The 20,734-nt window shown below is 47.3% G+C and overlaps 1 protein-coding gene across 3 annotated transcripts in view; it reads right to left on the minus strand.

Annotated features, from left to right (window-relative positions):
- The window catches only part of SETD5 (SET domain containing 5), a 105,035-nt gene that overhangs the window by 31,138 nt on the left and 53,163 nt on the right, over nucleotides 1-20,734 (minus strand). For 2 of the 3 annotated variants that reach the window (XM_073569678.1, XM_073569677.1), the window contains exons 3-9: nucleotides 18,183-18,366; nucleotides 16,430-16,535; nucleotides 6,313-6,539; nucleotides 6,174-6,232; nucleotides 5,475-5,662; nucleotides 3,135-3,173; nucleotides 639-881 (exon numbers count right to left, since the gene is read on the minus strand). In XM_073569678.1, the coding sequence (XP_073425779.1) occupies nucleotides 639-881; nucleotides 3,135-3,173; nucleotides 5,475-5,662; nucleotides 6,174-6,232; nucleotides 6,313-6,539; nucleotides 16,430-16,535; nucleotides 18,183-18,253 (933 nt within the window). In that variant the 5' untranslated portion in view covers nucleotides 18,254-18,366. The remainder of the gene's footprint in view (nucleotides 1-638; nucleotides 882-3,134; nucleotides 3,174-5,474; nucleotides 5,663-6,173; nucleotides 6,233-6,312; nucleotides 6,540-16,429; nucleotides 16,536-18,182; nucleotides 18,367-20,734) is intronic. The other variant, XM_073569679.1, reaches the window with a different exon arrangement.

The following is a 20,734-nucleotide window of genomic DNA, read 5'->3' on the forward strand; positions in this document are numbered from 1 at the left end:
GCCAAACTTTTTAAAATTATTTTTCATATTTTGCAAAATTAAAAACAAATGATAATATTTAAGAAAATGTAAACATTAATTCTTTACATTTTTTCAATTGCTGAAAAAAAATTTTTTGGATGGCACCTTCCCTTTAAAGAATGCTTGTAGTTAAGCCCTGAAAGGCGGTGGCCGTAAATCATATCAGCCAAATCTGGTGACAGGATTGCTTTAATATAAAAGAACAGGAATCCTGACAAGACCTTTACAGACAGGTTTGCGAGATAGATGCAAGTGCCATAGGTGATCTTTGATTTCTACTATCATTTATGGCATATCCTGTTAACGAGCCATAAATGTATGAGAGAGGGGGATACGGGGGTATTGTTCAAATATCCGCGATCGATCCACAATGCAAGGACTGGCCTTGGGTCTCCTGAGCAGAGTGCGACAGCTGCATAGAAATATATGAAGCAGTCACGCTTTGGTCGGGAGAGCAGCATCCAGTCCATGCATTAGTGGTCCATGCTCTGACCGATTGGTACGGACGTCTAAATGAGCCCTTATGTGCATGTCTAAAAGTTAGCATATTGAAAAAGAAAAAAAAAAAATTGTAAAAAGTGAAGTGAAAATTTTGACAAGTGCAAAATGGCATATACCTGCATCTGAGATCCTAAGACTGTGTTGTTACAAGACAGCTCAGTCTTCTTGATGGTTTCAGACAGCTCTGCTTTTCCAACCAGGTCTTTATTAGAGCGCACGTGTCTCTCCAGAAGGTTCTGCATGTCTGCACTATACTGGTTAGTAAAGGCCTCCTCATACTGGTCAGTCCACAGCCGGATCCTGTTCTCCCAGCCCTCCGTGGTGTTTTCATCCAATGTGTGAGCATCCGAAGGTGCATTCTGAAGAACAAAATATCAAATTATTTTCTCTACGTACATTAACTTCCAAAAACTAACGATTGTTTAAATCAGGGTTTTGTGCTACATGTGTCTCTTAAAACATTTTGGCAATGTCTTTTTTCCATATCACAATCATTATTAAAAGTAAAAAGTAGAAATCTTGCAATTTTCACAGCAACCAATGAGCCTACCTTCACATTTCAGGAAATTCACACATACATTAAGAGCAATGAGCAGACACCGACCCTATCCTTTGTAATGAAGCATCTAATGGGATGTGCGTATGAAGAAAGGGGGAACCGTGACATTGCCTATTTTGATTTGTGGATCCTGGGTCATCAGCAGTGTTACCTGTCACTATAATCATGCCTGTAATGATAAGGAACAATACACAGTAAGCACAACTAGAGGGTGGTGCTAAAGTTAGGTTCCCAAACCGTATAGTTAGTGTGTAGAAACTTAGCACTCAACTTAAGTATAAACAAGGCGGATTTATTGTAGTATGAAGGAACTTCATACTACAATAAATCCGCCTTGTTTATACTTAAGTTGAGTGCTAAGTTTCTACACACTATCTAATGATAATGAGACTGCTGTAAACTCTTCCTGAAAGGACAGGACGCATGAGTCTAAAAAAGTCCTTTTGTCCAGTATGAAAATTGCAAGGTTAATCATTTTAATTAAACTTAATGGATTATTTTTTTAAAAAATGCATGTAACACAAAACCCTGCTTTAAATAAACTGCCAGAGAATATGGGAAGCAAGGTGTGCCACAGTCCGCGCTGCTGAGTCCACAAAATCACCTGGGATGCAAGATGTTGTAACAAAGTACTTCTTTATTCCTTCCTACGCGTTTCGGCGCCCTTCCTGGCACCTTCAGGGATCCCTGAGGAAGGTGCCAGGAAGGGCGCCGAAACGCGTAGGAAGGAATAAAGAAGTACTTTGTTACAACATCTTGCATCCCAGGTGATTTTGTGGACTCAGCAGTGCGGACTGTGGCACACCTTGCTTCCCATATTCTCTGGCAGTTTTTCCACGTTGGAGTGGTCGGTGGAGGTCCTGCAGCAGCTGATACTGTGTTATGTCTTCAAGCCAGTTGTGGGTCACACAACTGGAATAGGCGAGTGGAACTGCATTACACCACTCACATCGTAGTGTCACTAGTGATAGGGCACTATTGCGCCTCTTGTTCCCCCACCCTTTTTGTATTGCTTTAAATAAAGTCATTTACAGATGATACATCCCCCAAACCATGAGACTAGTCATCTGTTTGTGTGATGCATACTGTAGGGTCTATGGAGGGGTCTTCCTCAAGAGGTGTGTGTGCTAGTTTCATTCACATCTGCGTTAGGAGCCTCCATCGCAGATTCCATCAAATAAAACTGGAAACAGACACATGCTGCCTTGTCCAGTTAAATATCAGACACAATGGAAACCCAAAGGACTCCCATATTAGTCAAAGGGGTCCGTGAGGCTCGTTTGGTGTGTATAATGTGACTTGTACGTAATTTATAATAATAATAAATTTTATTTTTATAGCGCCGACATATTCCGCAGCACTTTACATTTCAGAGGGGATTTGTACAGACAATAGACATTACAGCATAACAATAATCACATACAGTAGATTATAACAAATACCAAGAGGAATGAGGGCCCTGCTTGCAAGCTTACAGTCTATGAGGAAAGAGGTAGACACGAAAGGTGGGTGGTAACAGTTGCCCTGATTGTATGGACCAGCCATAATGTTAAGTGTGTAACAGTACAGACACAAAGGGCTAATGGATGCATAAAGCATGTGGGAACATGATGCTGGGAACCTGGTTATGGTAAAACTTTTGGCTCTGCCACACAGGGATAGGTCTCGGCTTTGTGCAGTGGATGATTTTGCAAACTCCCCTCTCCCGCTCTCTGACCACAATCTTCTTTCATTCTCTATAAAGAACTGCCAGGCTGCTCAGGTCACCCCCACTGTCCAGACTTATAGAAACATACAGGCCATTAACACCCAGAAACTTCTGAAGAACTTGCAGTCTTCATTGGCCCCTATCTCCTCCCTCTCATGTCCTGATTCTGCATTGAAGCATTACAATGAAACACTTCAAACTGCCCTGGATGAATTTGCACCCCCTATAAATTTATAGGATTAGACGTAAACATCCAAACGGAAAACCGAAACTTCAGAAACTATCAGAAAACATTGTGTACACGGGCCCACAAAGTGTGCGTCTCCATAATTCTGGTTGACTCACCTTCATTCGTAAAGACTTGCGGGAACCTTCCCGAAAAGCCTGAAACAATTAGAGAACATAACATTTACAAATAAAATTACTGTATATACTCGTGTATAAGCTGAGATTTTCAGCACTTTTTTTTGCTGAAAATGCCCCCTCAACTTATACACGAGTCATTGTGCAGAAACCAGCGGGGGAGGGGGAGCAGCGGCAGGAGCAGGTGGCTGTGACGTCATACTCACCCCTCCTGTGCCATCACTGAACGTCCCTGCATCCTCCGTTGTCCCAGGGCTGGCAGCTTCTTCCTGCGTTGAGCGGTCACATGGTACCGCTCATTAAGGTCATGAATATGAACGCAACTCCACTCTCATTGGTGTGGCGTCCATACTCATGACCTTAATGAGCGGTACCAAGTGACCGCTCATCACAGGAAGAAGCTGCCAGCCCTGGCACAACGGAGGATACAGGGGACGTTCAACGATTGCACAAGAGGGTAAGTATGACTGAGGACCGGGGGGGGGGGGGGGGGGAGGGGGGAGGAGCACGGAGGAGGACGGGGGGGAAGCACGGAGCAGGACGGGGGGGAAGCACGGAGCAGGAGAGGGGGGGGGGAGCACGGAGCAGGACGGGGGGGGAAGCACGGAGCAGGAAAGCACGGAGCAGGACGGGGGGGGAGCACGGAGCAGGACGGGGGGGGAAGCACGGAGCAGGACGGGGGGGAAGCACGGAGCAGGACGGGGGGGAAGCACGGAGCAGGACGGGGGGGGGAAGCACGGAGCAAGACGGGGGGAAGCACGGAGCAAGACGGGGGTGGGGGGGAAGCACGGAGCAAGACGGGGGTGGGGGGGAAGCACGGAGCAGGACGGGGGGGAAGCACGGAGCAGGACGGGGGGGGAAGCACGGAGCAGGACGGGGGGGGAAGCACGGAGCAGGATGGGGGGGAAGCACGGAGCAGGATGGGGGGGAAGCACGGAGCAGGACGGGGGGAAGCACGGAGCAGGACGGGGGGAAGCACGGAGCAGGACGGGGGGGAAGCACGGAGCAGGACGGGGGGGAAGCACGGAGCAGGACGGGGGGGAAGCACGGAGCAGGACGGGGGGGGAAGCACGGAGCAGGACGGGGGGGGAAGCACGGAGCAGGACGGGGGGGGAAGCACGGAGCAGGACGGGGGGGGAGCACGGAGCAGGACGGGGGGGAGCACGGAGCAGGACGGGGGGGAGCACGGAGCAGGACGGGGGGGGAGCACGGAGCAGGACGGGGGGGGGAGCACGGAGGACGGGGGGGGAGCACGGAGCAGGACGGGGGGGAGCACAGAGCAGGACGGGGGGGAGCACAGAGCAGGACGGGGGGGGAGCACAGAGCAGGACGGGGGGGAGCACAGAGCAGGACGGGGGGGGAGCACAGAGCAGGACGGGGGGGGAGCACAGAGCAGGACGGGGGGGAGCACAGAGCAGGACGGGGGGGGGGGAGCAGAGAGCAGGACAGGGGAGCAGAGAGCAGGACAGGGGAGCAGAGAGCAGGACAGGGGAGCAGAGAGCAGGACAGGGGAGCAGAGAGCAGGACAGGGGAGCACAGAGGACAGGTGTGCACTGAGGAGCATGGAGGATGACAGGGCTACAAGGGGGAGGACAGGGAGCTGAGCCATACATAGAAGGATGGGACGGGGGAGCAAAGCCATGCATACTGGGAGGGGTGAGAGCCACACATACCAGGACAGGGATGAGGGGACAATTCATACGCAGCTTACACTCGAGTCAATAAGTTTACCCAGTTTTCCGTGGCCAAATTAGGGGGCCTCGGCTTATACTCGAGTATGTACGGTACATAATAAATTAAAACTATATCTTTTGCAGGGCCCTGCTGCTCGCTGTTGAAAAATCAAGGTCTGTGCAAATCTCCTGTACTCAGGAAGGGAAATCCTTGTGGAATATGTTGCCCATAGGCGAAGATGTTAAAAACCGCGCAGTTTCCACTATTCTGCAAGAGGCCTTTGTAACTGAAGAGCAAAGCACACTACCCGATCCCAGACAGCTGAGAAAAGGGAATACTGAGAGTCCACCATCCTAAAAAGACACTTGCTTGGCCTTGCCAGTTGAATGAAGACCTATGGATACATGTAACTTGCGCTTCGGGTGCATATATAAGCTTGAGTTTAGCTCTAAGGGTAAGCTAATGCAATTAAAATCAGGGGCACTTGTAAGCAAAAAAAAAAAATCTCATGTTTAGAGCCAACTTAAATGGGTTGACCAGGACCACAATCATGATTAGTTATCCTTAGGATAGGTCATACAAATCGATCAGTGGTGGTCCGACAGATAGCACCCGGCTGATCAGCCGTCAGATTTTTTGTTCGCCTACCTTAATTTTTTTGGTTTTGGGGGTATTTCGAGCTTTTTCTGTATTTTTCTTCCTCTTTTTTGGTTTACTTCGCCGAACTCTGTTGACTGTGAGAGTGATGCTTGTTGGCGTGTGCTGGGTGGCCGTATAAAGGACTGTGGATGGAGAAAGTTCCTCATCCCAACTCTCAGTAGCGCTGCTCTCACCCCCTATATGGGAGAAAAATAAATGTAAAAAAGACATTTTTGTTTACTTCTAATTACTTAAAACTGTAGCTCATTGCAAAGCTGTTGTATTAAATCGCCCCTAAATGCAAAGTCGAGGAATCTATTCTGGAGTATATTAGGAAGGTGCTTCATCGGCCTATATCGTGTTTATTTCCTGACTGCAAGCAAAGATCTTAAAGTCCATGTTCAGACCCCATAGCCTGTACTGACTGCAGTTATCCTGACCTTAACAGCCTCATACATAACTTTCAATTCGTCTGGGATGATTTAGTGAATCCAGCTTTGAGCAGGGGGTTCAACCCGATGACCCAGGAGGTCCCTTCCAACTCTATGATTCTGTCAAGAGACCCATCGCCTGTCTAGGTATTGCAATCCGTACATGGACCATATGTACTATGTTTGTGTGAACGTAGCCATAAACAAATTGCTGGGGTGACACCTAGGGTTTGGTGCTGTAGATGGAAACAATCCAGTCTGCTACTACTAGACTTACCCGAGACATTGTCTTGTTTCCGACGATTGAGCTGAATAACTTTTCCTCTATTTACACCCCTATGATGGAAAGAAGACCGAAAATTGGTTAGGGCACTTCAAACAATTTGCTGTAGACAAGTAATAATATGACAACTTACCTGCATTTCTCGCATTTTGCAAGAAACCCGTCAGCTGAATTATTGCAGTGGCACCAGCTGTGGACCCTCTCTCCCTCAGAAGAAGTATCGCTGTCTCCAGAATTCTCGTCTTCGGGTGAGTGGACGCCATTGAGTTCTGCACGTGGGATTATAGCTTGGACAGGTGGGGAGGCGGGAGGCGTTGGTGGCGGAGGAGCTCCATAATTGTGATCCTGTAAAGTGGGTGACTGGAGTTTAACCCAAAAGTTTACAATGTAAAAAATGAAAATAGACAGAGAGGCTCCCTTTTCCAACACAATTGAAACACTGTAGTATTTCATAAATCTCCAAAGTGAGTTGTTTTATGTCATATTTACAGCCACGAGGAGCAAAACATCATCACACGATTCTTCACAGAGGTTGTGACTTCTACATGAAGGAGCAGAGTCTGCGATCACCCTTATGGTGTAGAGGTCAAAAGGGAACTTGCCGGGACTTTGCTATTGATGGCTCATTCTTTTGACAGGTCATCAATATAGAATAAGAGTTGGAATCCTAGGACCTTCACTTATCAGTTCACTGAAGGGGCTGCAGTAGACTCATTAGTTAACACCCGTGTCGGTCGTACTCAAGTGCATGGATACGAGCTGTAATACCAGACATGTGCCTGGTAATCAATAAATGCGAGGCTGGTGGTTGCCCATGTGGCTACAGCCCCTTCAATTTGCTGATTGGTGCAGGACCCAGAGTCCACTAATCAAATAACAATGGCCTATCCTAAATTAGGCAATTATTATCAAAGTCCTGGGGGTAAAAAAAAAACTTCAGTCCATTAATCACTTTGAAACTTTTTCATTTTTTGGAACTTTTTGGTGTTTTTTCCTCTCCTCCTTCCAAGCGCCACAATTTTTTTCAATCTTCAGTCGAAATAGCTATACAAAGGCTTATTTTCTTGCGGGACAAGTTACAGATGTGAATGCAGTCATTAATTTTCACTGTACTGTATTCAATGTACTGTAAACTAAGGGAAAAAAAAATTCAAGTGCTTTGACATTGTGGGGGAAAATTGCAAGTCCTCATTTTTTGCTTTTACAACATTTTATTATGTGACAAAAAAAAAAAAAAAAAAAAAAAATCACCTGGCAACATGTTTCTCCAGAACAATATGATTCATTAATTTAATTACAGGGATGCTAAATTAATTGATTACAGAGAAACCAAACTTGCATTGACTTTTTTTTTCCAAACAGAGAAATACAAACAAACAAAACTTTTTGGTTTCGGTCACCACATTCATATATTCACAGCAATTTTATTTTTCTCCCAATTGAGCTGTGTGAGGCAGTGAAATTACAGGGATACACAATTTACCTGGATATTTTTTTGTATGTGCTAACGACTTTTTTATTTTTATTTCCGTCGCCATTTTCTGAGACTCAACATTTTCATTACTCTGTCGCCTCATTGGGAGACACAGAACCATGGGTGTTATGCTGCTGTCCACTAGGAGGCGACACTATGCATAATCTGAAAAAGATTAACCATGGCTCCTCCTCTGCAGTATACACCCCTGGACAGCGTCAGCCTTGTCCAGTTTTTGCTTAGTGTCGCAAGGAGGCACACCTTTTTTTTCGTCCGTTTTTTTCCTTTTTTCGTCCGGAATACAGATGAAGAAAAGTGGGTCTCCAGCGAGACTCCCGGCATGGCTCCTTCCTTGGCCCCCTTTTTAGGGGTGCCCAGTTGAAGTGGAGACGGCTATTCCCCATGTCACTCCTTCCCCAGTCCCTCGGGTACTGGTCCAAAGTTGAGACCCCCCTCCTTCCCCAACCCCTTTGGGGTCTGGGTTGAGCTTGAGGCGAGGATGAAGACCCCCTGACGGTGACAGACGCACCCTCCCTAATCCCCCTCAGGGGGCATTAGGTTGAGACGCCTCAGGTAGGGTCGGAGAACAGGCAGCATTCTGCAGCATCCAGGGACCCCAGACCAGCTGTGGGATCCTGCTGGGGCCGGGGGAGGGTGCAGGCAGACATAGCCCAGCAGAGACAGGGCTTTCTGCGCCCCTGTCTCTGCAACAGCAGCAGCTCCATGGCGCTCCAGAGGGACCCCCCAAACAGGAACCGCTACTCCTGCTGCCCCCACCGCTAGCCAGTCGCCCATTCCGGGGGGTCTGGTACAGATCCGACCCCCTCCCGGACTACCGCACCTCTCTGGCGCCCTCCTGTGCATCAGGCCTCTACTTGAGACCGCGGCTTCGGCCTAGCTGAAGCCGCCGCCTTTTCCCCGCCCCCGGCCTGCCCCCCGGATGACTAAAATGACACTCTATAGTGTCATAGAAGGCGTGGATCGAGACAGAAAGGGCGTGTTTCCACATAGCCCAGCGCGCCCTTTTTCAGCTCTCCGCCCCCTCCTTCCTCTCCTCAGCATCCCGGTGGCCATTTTTTTGGGCTGCAGACATCCTGACAACGGGCGCTGGACCTAGGGGCACACTGGTGGGGTAAGCTCACAGCTGGGTTCTCTTTACTCAGCTGTGAATCCATACTACCTATAAGGCTCTCTGTGGGTTCCCTCTGCGTAGCCACCCCTGTAGGATCCCTGATAGCCAGCCTCTGTGCACTATGCCGGGCTCAAGAAAGAGAACCAGGCAGGAATGTGTCTATGCATTCTGCACAGCCTGCAAAGCCACGCTCCCCAGTGGCAGCACGTATCCGCACTGCTGGGATTGCATCCAGAACTGTGGGTCAGAACCCCAGGGAGTCCCTACCAACGCTTCAGTGTCGGATACCACGCCGGAATGGGCTACTCAGATGTCACAGTCTATGACACGGTCCATAGATAACTTAACCGCCCCATTGCTGCAAGCTCTGCAGGGTCGTGTCCCGGCTATGAACGTTACCCAGCAAACAGACAGCTTGTCTCAGGAACATGCTGTTTCCGACACTCACAGACGTAAGCGGACCCACAGGTCACGATCACCTGAGTCGTCCTATAGCACAAGGTCACCCCCCCCCCAGGGAGAGACACCGTCATTCCAGGTCTCCCAGGCAGTCCCCTGTCAGAGAGACAGACAAGGCAGTTCACCAGAGATCCCCCACCACAAAAAAACCCCCGCCTCAGATCGCCCACCAGGGAACATCTTAGCGATACACAGGATTCGCAAGGCATCTGTGACTCCGACTCAGACAACTAAACGGAGAGGTCCGTGGTACCTTCTCCCCCTAGCAATAACAGCGCTAGTTGAGGACATAATCTCTGCCATCCATCAGGTGCTGGAAATTTCAGAGCCAGCCCCGGCAGCCCCAGAACATAAGATTTGCTTCGAAAGTGTTCTGAAACCACCTAAGGTCTTCCTTAATCATCATGAGTTTCAGAAGATACTTACTAAACAGTTTTCGCAGCCTGAGAAAAAATTTGCCAATCGCAAATATTTGGAAGCGAAGTACCCCTTTCTCACAGAAGGACACCAAACAGTGGACAGATACACCCGAAGTGGACCCCCCGGTATCTAGACTAGCAGTGCAGATCCTACTCTCTCTGCCAGATCGCTCAACCCTCAGGGACGCAGCAGACCGGCAAGTAGAACGCATGGCTCGTTCCATTTTCGAAGCAGCAGGGGCCTCCCTGGCCCCTGCATTCGCTTCAGTTTGGGCAGCCAAGACCATCCTGGCTTGGGCCAAAAAACTGCAGGATGGTCTTCAAGCGTCAAATGCCGGGCTCTCGGACCAAGCGGTCCAGATAGCAGTGGTAACAGACTACATGCTTCATGCAGCCCTAGACTCAGCAAGAGGTCTAGCGGGGGTACCGGCAAACGCCATTACGATTCGGCGTATCCTCTTGCTGCGAGAATGGAAAGCGGATGCGGCCTCAAAGAAGTCCCTCACGCATCTTCCGTACCTTACTGGAAGGCTTTTCGGTGAAAAGTTGGACACAATGATAGCCAATGCCACTGGGGGTAAGAGTACCTCTCTCCCTCAACTGAAACGCACGTTTAAACGGAGAAACCAGACATGATTCCGATTCTTTCGGAATTCCACGGGCTGGTCCGTCTCGTGCCCAGCGCGAAATCGTAACTGCTCTCCACGCAGGGACAACCCACGGACGGTGCAGAGACCCGACAGGACTTGGCAGTCGAAAGCACGCCAAGCGAAACCCAAGGGAGGAAAACCTCAGAACTTCGCTTCATCATGACTCACGAACTCCGGAAGACACCCCACCAGTAGGCGGGCGACTTTTACTCTTTCAGCAAGTCTGGCTGCCTATTACAGAAGACAGGTGGGTCAGGGAAATAGTGTCTTCCAGATACAAGATAGAGTTCACTTCCACTCCACTGAACCGGTTCTTCCTCTCTATCCCTCCAACACCATCAGACAAGGCTCATGCCTTCCACCAAGCGGTCTCCTCTCTCCTTCAAGCAGGAGTCGTGGTGCCGATTCCCGTGAACGAAAGATTCTGAGGGTTCTACTCCAATCTATTCGCAGTTCCCAAGAAAGGAGGCAGCATCCGGCCCATACTCCATGGAGCAGGGAGAATACCTTGCCTCCATAGACATACAAGACGCATATCTGCACATACCAATTGCTCCCGCCCATCAAAGGTTTCTCAGGTTCGCGGTCAACCAAAACAAATACCAGTTTGTCGCCCTTCCGTTCGGACTCACCACGGCGCCAAGAATGTTTACCAAGGTCATGGCAGCCACCATGGACGTTCTACACTCAAGATGCATTCTAGTCGTTCCGTACCTGAACGACCTTCTCATCAAGTCTTCCACCTTCAAGGACTGTGAGGTCAGTGTCTCAATCACAATAGACACACTGAGTCGTCTGGGATGGTTAGTCAACCTACAGAAATCGCTGACTACCCCGAGTCAGACTCTAACCTTCCTGGGAATGTTATTCGACACCTCCAGGGGTCTGGTGTTCCTTCCCAAGGACAAGACACTGGCCATCCATCTGGGAGTTCACACACTCCTCCGCAGTCCTCCCAGATCTCTCCGGTTTGCCATGAGAGTCCTCGGCAGGATGGCAGCAGCAATGGAGGCAGTGCCATTTGCCCAGTTTACCTCAGGCCTCTTCAACTAGCCATCCTCAGATCTTGGGACAGGAATCCCTTCTCCCTCGACAGGGAGATCCGGTTGACGTCGTCAACCAGGAGTTCCCTGCATTGGTGGCTCAAGCCAACTTTGCTTGCACGAGGAAAACCCTTTCTCTCAGGTCAATGGAAGGTCCTGACCACCGATGCAAGCCTGACAGGTTGGGGCGCGGTGCACCTACATCACAGGGCACAAGGCAAGTGGTCACCAAGGGAAGCGACCTTGCCCATCAATATCCTGGAAATCCGGGCCATCTTCCTGGCACTGAGAGCTTTTCATCACTTGCTTGCAGCCTCGCACATACGGATACAGTCGGACAATGCCACGGCTGTGGCATATGTGAATCACCAAGGCGGGACCCGAAGCGCCCAGGCGATGAGAGAAGTGGCACATATCCTCCACTGGGCGGAAGACATGAGGCCGGTACTCTCTGCGGTCCACATTCCGGGTGTAGAAAACTGGGAAGCCGACTTCCTCAGCAGGCAAGGAATGGACTCGGGGGAGTGGTCTCTCCATCCCGAGATTTTTTACCGGATCTGTCAACCCTGGGGAACCCCGGATGTGGACCTAATGGCATCCCATCTCAATGCCAAGGTCTCCAATTTCATGGCCAGGACACACGACCCACGGTCACTCGGAGCGGATGCCCTGGTCCAGGACTGGTCCCAGTTCCAACTCCTGTACATTTTTCCACCGCTCCCCCTGATCCCCAGGGTCGTGAGGAAGATCAAACAAGAGAGAGTTCCAACCATCCTCATCGCGCCAGATTGGCCCAGAAGTACATGGTACGCCGACATCGTTCAACTTACAGCAGACGCCCCCTGGCGTCTCCCCGACCGTCACGACCTTCTGTCTCAAGGTCCGTTCTACCATCAAAATTCAGGGGCTCTCAATTTCACGGCATGGCCTTTGAAACCTGGATTCTAACCCAGGCAGGGTTTTCACCAGATGTCATTGCGACCATGATCAGGGCAAGGAAGCCAGCCTCCGCCAAGATTTATTATCGTACCTGGAGAGCTGTCTTTTCCTGGTGCGAATCTCACGGACAAGTCCCACTCCCTTATTCCCTCCCAAAGGTACTAGGTTTCCTTTAATCGGGCCTAGACGCCAAGCTATCCCTAGGCTCGCTTAAGAGTCAGGTGTCAGCGCTTTCAGTCCTTTTTCAAAGGCGTATTGCTACCAAACCGCAAGTAAGGACTTTCCTCCAGGGAGTTTTCCGATTGGTTCCCCCTACAAACGTCCACTGGAAACGTGGGACCTCAACCTGACAGCATTGCAGGCACCACTCTTCAAACCCCTTAAAGAAGTCCCACTCTGCATTCTGTCACAGAAAGTGTTTTTTCTAGTGGCAATCACCTCGCTACGCAGAGTGTCTGAATTGTCAGCACTTTCCTGCAGACGGCCTTTCCTAGCTTTTCACCAGGATAAGGTGGTTCTCCGTATGGTACCACCCTTCCTTCCGAAAGTTGTGTCCACCTTTCACCTCAATGAGGAAATCTCACTGCCATCCCTTTGTCCGGTTCCGGTTCATAGAGTGGAGAAGGCTCTGCTTACGCTTGACCTCGTCAGAGCATTGCGGATTTACGTGTCCAGAACTGCACCCTTCCGGAAGTCTGATTCCCTCTTCATTCTTCCGGAAGGCGGTCGCAAGGGCCTGCCGGCTCCCAAGGCTACCCCTGCCAGGTGGATCAAGTCCACCATACATGAGGCTTACCGCCTTAACAAGTCTCCTCTTCCGGCAGGTATCACGGCACACTCTACACGGGCAGTAGGGGCCTCCTGGGCCATTCGGCACCAGGCTTCGGCACAACAAGTGTGCAAGGCGGCCACTTGGACTAGCCTACACACGTTTACGAAACACTACAGTGTTCATACTCAGTCCACAGCGGATGCGAGCCTGGGTAGACGGTTACTGCAGGCGGCAGTGCCCCATGTTTAGGATTACCGCTAGCACAATATTCGTCCATTGCTTCCCACCCAGGGACTGCTTTAGGACGTCCCATGGTTCTGTGTCCCCCAATGAGGTGACAGAGTAAAGGAAATTTTTGTGTACTCACCGTAAAATCTCTCTTAGCCTCTAATTGGGGGACACAGCTCCCACCCTGTTGCCCTTACGGGCCGTTGTTTACGGTTGAGTTCTCATATTGTTTTTTGAGCTCGTGCATAGTAGCCTTCTTACAGGCAAGGTTATGTTATTCTCTGTTACGTTCCTCCTAATGATTTTGCACAAAACTGGAGAAGGCTGACGCCGTCCAGGGGTGTATACTGCAGAGGAGGAGCCATAGTTAATCTTTTTCAGATTATGCATAGTGTCGCCTCCTAGTGGACAGCAGCATAACACCCATGGTTCTGTGTCCCCCCAATTAGAGGCTAAGAGAAAGAGATTTTACGGTGAGTACACAAAAATCTCCTTTTTTCCATCAACTGAGCAGTGCTAGGTCCTTTTTTGTGTGTGGCAAGCTGACAATTTCATTGATACCAATTTGGGGTACACACGACATTTTGATCGCTTTTCATTGGGTGCAGTGGTGACCGAAAAACAGCAATTCTGCAGTTTTGATTTTTCTTCCCCTCATTACGACTTTTACGCTATTCTGAAGCTTAAATCATTTGAAAGATCAGACGTTTAGCGAATCCGTAATATCAAACGTGTATTTTCTAATATATTTCTATTTTCAATGGGACGGAAAAACTTTTTTTCACATTATTTTTTTTTAGTTCCATATTTTTCATCTTTTCACAGTTACAAGGAGGACAATCTTTTAGTTACTTTAATAGAATATGGTTTATAATTATATACCAACTATAAAGGGATTTATTGCACTGGAAAAATCATGGCAAGACAGTGATGTTAGAAATTTTATCAGACGCCTTCAACCAATGTCATCTAAAAATATCTGAGGCAATTAATGCAGAGTATGTGACGTGTTTGGGGTGCATAAGCGAGGGGAGATGGGGGCGCATTTTCTGGAGGTGCAATAACCTCTTACTATTCAGAAGTTGTTCTACGAAAGTTTTAAAAATGATTTCATGGCCGAGCATCACAACCAATGGTGAAAACAGAACCCTATAGCTGCTCATACGCAAATGATAAGTGATGGGGGACATCAGTTAAAAGGAGGTCCAGAAGCCAAAATCCAGAGTGATTGATCCTCTTTTGTAGTGAGAATTAATGGACTGCAGAAGTCTGTGTTCGCTCTGAAATAGGTCATGATCTGCTGAAAAAAAAAATTGTATGGGCAGCTTCAGGGTTCCTAAAAAAAAAATGCAAATAGGACAATAATGACAGAAGATACACACTATATAAAACTTGGGCGGTCCCGCAGCGCTGACTTCTGCATCAAAAGGTGAGCGGCACCTATGCCTCCGCATCTATACATTCATGCCAGGATGCATGCCTCCCGATTTTATGGATGGCAGAGAGTAATGATACGTACTCGCAGTGATGTATATACACAACATTATCATGTGGAAGCGAGGGGAGACTGACAAAGCCTTTAAGTAAAGGCAGAGAGGGCTTCCTGCAGAATAATTACACAAAGCTCTGAGAACAGGCAGCTCTTAACATTGCATCAGAAAAATGGCAATAATTGTGCAAAATGGCTGCAAATAAAAAAAAACAAACAAACCAGGAGAAGTAAATGGGGATTTACTGATCTACCACTTAATGTTCCTGACAACTAGAAGTGAAGTACAAAAAAAAAAAAAGTGAAAACCCATAAAAGCCCATGAACACAACACTTCATAATTTTAGTTTATCATTACATTATTACACATTATTTGTTGGCTATGAGTAACATCCAGATAGGTTTTAGGGGGTGTGGTGAGGATGTTAAATATCTTTTGGATTCGGATCCATTTACACATTATTAGTTAAGCATCTTCTCGTCTCTGCACCAGTGTCTCGTATTAGGAAATCCATATTGCTGAAACATATATTTTCACTTACATGGTACATGAGAGCTGTGGCGATGGCTACCAGGGCTGTGGAGTCGGAGTCGTGGAGTCGGAGTCGGAGTAGGTGCTCATTTTGGTGGAGTCGGAGTCGGAGTTGGAGTCGGTATAAAATGGACCGACTCCGACTCCTAAAATATATAATAAATTGGGTACAGTAATTCAATGCAGGATGTGCTGAATATTTTTTCATAGGAGTTTGGGAAAGTTATGAAATGTCCTATAAATGGCTGTTATATTCCTGATCTAAGGCTACATTCACACACAGCGTTTTTCCTGTGTTTTTTGAGGATACGTTTTTCAGCTGCAAAAGCTGATCATCTTTTTAAAAAACTGCATCACCTGAAAGGTTTTTGAGCTCATAGATAATGTTTTCAATAGCAAAAGCAGATTAGAAATCTGCTCTATCTATCCATTTATCCATATCTGTCTATCCATATCGTATCTGTACCAAAAAGAATGAAAACCGGGTAGTACACCAATATATATTCTGTTCTATCTAAATATCTTGATTTTTGGATCATAAAAATGATTAAATGTCTGAGATTCACATTGTACTACAATAAATTTTTCACTTAAATATAAGCAATATGTGTGGGAGTCGGAGTCGTGGAGTCGGAGTCGGTGTAAGGGAAATTGAGGAGTCGGAGTCGCAGGTTTGGCTTACCGACTCCACAGCCCTGATGGCTACTACTGTCTTTTACTTACATAGGGGTCACTGCGGCAATCACTGAGCATGCGTGGGATTCGGACTGAAGAAGGGACAGGTACTGGGTATCCACCCAGCTGTTTCATCATCAACATTAGGCCTGCCATGGACGCTGCGGGCACAGGTACAAACAAGCAGGGGCAGAGAGTTTTCAGGTGCAATCCCAATCCTATCTCATTTACACTATTCTATGGCATTTTTATTTTCTTATTACAAGTCCACACTTTTATATATTCAGGGTGTTTGAAGCTGTATTCTTCCAGTCACAGTCATCGCTCTGTGCTGGAGATGTGACATCAGGTTGAAGAATTTTTAGGATAGTAGTTTTTTTTATTTTTTTAGTAAATGGACGACCAGTCTCAAAGTGAAACGTATCGTCGGGTACTTACTGCGTATGGCAGACCTCGATATCCGTGGCTCTGGCTGCCAGGGTAATTGTGGGTTGCATAGATGGACTTTCCGGTAACTGCTGGGCTGGCTTCAACTGATTCAGGGCTAAGGAAGTACAATGAAGGCAATTAAAAGAAACTCCACCAAATTGTGTTGCTGACTTTTGCATATTTCTTGCCCTCCTGAGCCAAAAAGTCCAATTTAAGCCCCCAGCGTTTCCCTCCGAGGGACATATTTACCTATCTTAATAAAACTGATGCTGTCCTACAAATGTTGCAGACTAATAATCTCAAGTTTTGAGGCATTGTCTTACATCATAAGTCTATGCGACAGTCAAAGGTAGGTGTTTTCTTTACTTACCAGGACATATTTCTAGCCAGTTGCAGATGCCTAAGTGACAAGAGGAACAGCCGCCATCATATTGCTTGCGATTTCTGCGGCTGCTCCTCAGCAACTGAAGGCAAACTGACACTGTACTGAAAGTGAGTTTGTGGCAGCTGCTGCAAAGCAACAGACTAAGGCTACTTTCACATTAGCGCTTTTTAGCGCTGCGCTTCGTGCGCAATAGAAACGCATGCAAAAAAAACGCATCATGCAATTTGCATGCGTTTGCTTTTTAGGCGCATGCATTTCTAGCCATGTTAACTCTTAAAACGCATGCTATTTTAAACACAGGCGTGCGCGTGTACATGCGCACGCATGCGTTCCCATAGACTGTATTGTGTTTTTTTGGCGCATTCCATGCGCATGTGGTTTCTTTTTTACACAGGTTGGACAGACCAAAAAATGCAATAGGTTGTGACCGGCGCGCCTAAGCGCACACTACATAAAAAGCATGCGCAAGAAAACGCATACTAACGCTAGACCATGCGCCCCATGTTAAACATAGGGGTGCGTGGCGCATGGACGCGCACGATGCGCTGCGCTAAAAACCGCTAATGTGAAACCAGCCAAAGATCGAATTCAGACGTCTGTATATTGCGCTTCAAATAGGGAGAATAATTTGTGGACTAACTGTGGGTGTCTGATCCAAACTCAAATGTGAGGCTGTTGAGATCAGTTCAGAAGACCCCCCGATCAACCTTGGTTGGGACTGCAACATACAGCCCAAGTTATATACTTAAGTGTGCCAGCAGGTGGTGCTCTAGGGCCACACGATGCATCACATCTCAGACTCAGCCTCTCTCTGTGGGGAATGGAAATAACCCCCCAGCAGAAAATCATTTCTTAGAAATGAGGAAATACAAAAAAAAATGCAATCTGACAGATGACCTATTACACAATCCTTCGACTATCAAAACATCCCTGACCCAAAATATGGACTCCTTTCTAAATATTGTGCCTTTTGGCCCAATCTTCACAGTCCCTCCTATATAAATCAGCCAAGATCCTCTCCCCATAGACTTTGAAACTGGCATCCAATACTGCCAAACTGTATGGCAACTCTCACTTTTTGCATGGTAACGTGTGCTTGCATCATAAAATGAATTTATTATTTTACACTTGGTGAAACTGGGTCATTGCAAGAAGTCGTTCATCAGTCACGCTCTCGAGTAGCACGCAACACATCTGCAGGTGCCATATTATCCTTCGTGCCGAGTTGTTACCAGGTCTGTGCAGCGGATCCCTGGGCGTCTTGCTGCAGTGACTTATGCTCATCAGATAAATCCGACGATGCTGCCTGCGTCCAACAGCTCCTTTAATTCTATCCTATCAATTAATGGGATTATGATTAGACAGAAGTAGACTTACTCTGATCCGGCGGCCATGTCTGAGTAGGATGTATCTGGTGTGGTGACTCCCAGAGGGATTACAATGCTCATGACGTCCGGCACTACGGTCGGAGAGAATCACGGGTTCGGAATCGCAGCGACTGACCACACCGATGGCGGGGAGCCGCAAAGCGACGAGAGATTCTTCATGGACATGAGGAAACCTGTAAGGGGAGGAGAGCGTTACTCAAGGCGATTCCTAGGAAGACTACTATACTTTATAACTTAACTATCACTAGCTATCCCTGTTCACGATCTTTTTACATTTTATTTTGCTGTACTAAGAAACGATTTTGCATTTTACCAGAACAACTGATATTTCATGTATACAGTACAGACCAAAAGTTTGGACACACCTTCTCATTCAAAGAGTTTTCTTTATTTTCATGACTATGAAAGTTGTAGATTCACTCTGAAGGCATCAAAACTATGATTTAACACATGTGGAATTATATAATTAACAAAAAAGTGTGAAACAACTGAAAATATGTCTTCTATTCTAAGTTCTTCAAAGTAGTCACCTTTTGCTTTGATTACTGCTTTGCACACTCTTGGCATTCTCTTGATGAGCTTCAAGAGGTAGTCACCGGAAATGGTTTTCACTTCACAGGTGTGCCCTGTCAGGTTTAATAAGTGGGATTTCTTGCCTTATAAATGGGGTTGGGACCATCAGATGTGTAGTGCAGAAGTCTGGTGGATACACAGCTGATAGTCCTACTGAATAGACTGTTAGAATTTGTATTATGGCAAGAAAAAAGCAGCTAAGTAAAGAAAAGCGAGTGGCCATCATTAATTTAAGAAATGAAGGTCAGTCATCCTGAAAAATAGGGAAAACTTTGAAAGTGTCCCCAAGTGCAGTGGCAAAAACCATCAAGCGCTACAAAGAAACTGGCTCACATGAGGACCGCCCCAGGAAAGGAAGACCAAGAGTCACCTCTGCTGCGGAGGATAAGTTCATCAGAGTCACCAGCCTCAGAAATCGCTGGTTAACAGCAGCTCAGATTAGAGACCAGGTCAATGCCACACAGAGTTCTAGCAGCAGACACATCTCTACAACAACTGTTAAGAGGAGACTTTGTGCAGCGGGCCTTCATGGTAAAATAGCTGCTAGGAAACCAATGCTAAGGACAGGCAACAAGCAGAAGAGACTTGTTTGGGCTAGAGAACACAAGGAATGGACATTAGACCAGTGGAAATATGTGCTTTGATCTGATGAATCCAAATTTGAGATCTTTGATTCCAACCACCATGTCTTTGTGCGACGTAGAAAAGGTGATCGGATGGACTCTACATGCATGGTTCCCACCGTGAAGCATCGAGGAGGAGGTGAGATGGTGTGGGGGTGCTTTGCTGGTGACACTGTTGGGGATTTATTCAAAATTGAAGGCATACTGAACAGCATGACTACCACAGCATCTTGCAGCGGCATGCTATTCCATCCGGTTTGCGTTTAGTTGGACCATCATTTATTTTTCAACAGGATAATGACCCCAAACACACCTCCAGGCTGTGTAAGGGCTATTTGACCAAGAAGGAGAGAGATGGGGTGCTACGCCAGATGACCTGGCCTCCACAGTCACCAGACCTGAACCCAATCGAGATGGTTTGGGGTGAGCTGGACCGCAGAGTGAAGGCAAAAGGGCCAACAAGTGCTAAGCATCTCTGGGAACTCCTTCAAGACTGTTGGAAGACCATTTCCGGTGACTACCTCTTGAAGCTCATCAAGAGAATGCCAAGAGTGGGCAAAGCAGTAATCAAAGCAAAAATGACTACTTTAAAGAACCTAGAATATAAGACATATTTTCAGTTGTTTCACACTTTTTTGTTCCACGTGTTAATTCATAGTTTTGATGCCTTCAGAGTGAATCTACAATCTTCATATTCATGAAAATAAAGAAAACTCTTTGAACGAGAAGGTGTGTCCAAACTTTTGGTCTGTGCTATATATTGAGCCATTTGATGAACAGACATTACAGCCATCTTATAAGGGGAGAGGGGAGGTGCACAAAATACATGCGTGCCACACAGAAGCTAAAAAAACACTAACAAAATCAAGCCTGCGCCTGCGGAGAAGATTCCTGTGGTCTGGAGCTGCTTCCTCTAAGGCGGCCGTGTGGAGCAGACATTTAAACATGACCGGTTTAGATTCCTAATAACATCCAGACGGCTTCAAAGACTAATATCCCTCCATTCATTAGAACATAACAGGCTGCAGACCCGTCCCGCATACAGATAATGGCACCATACGCATCAAAAGTGGACAGATAGACATTGGGGGGGGGGGGTAATTATTGGTGGGAATTAAGAGGATTTTTCAATTGCTATAGTAAAGACAGAGGCGGGGCCAACGGTCCATTTGCATCTTCTGTCCGAGGCCAGCGATCTCTTTCAGATTTATCGTTTTTTTTCTTCCTCTTTTTCCAAGAGCCATAATTTTTACATCACTATAACCATGAGGGCTTGTGTTCATGCATCTAACGATCTGGTAAACAGGCCATCTGGAAATCTATGACACTATTGTCGTAGAAAAAA

Source organism: Dendrobates tinctorius, unplaced genomic scaffold, assembly GCF_039654945.1.
Source record: "Dendrobates tinctorius isolate UK_male_01 unplaced genomic scaffold, ASM3965494v1 ptg000027l, whole genome shotgun sequence".
NCBI classification, from domain to species: Eukaryota; Metazoa; Chordata; class Amphibia; order Anura; family Dendrobatidae; genus Dendrobates; species Dendrobates tinctorius.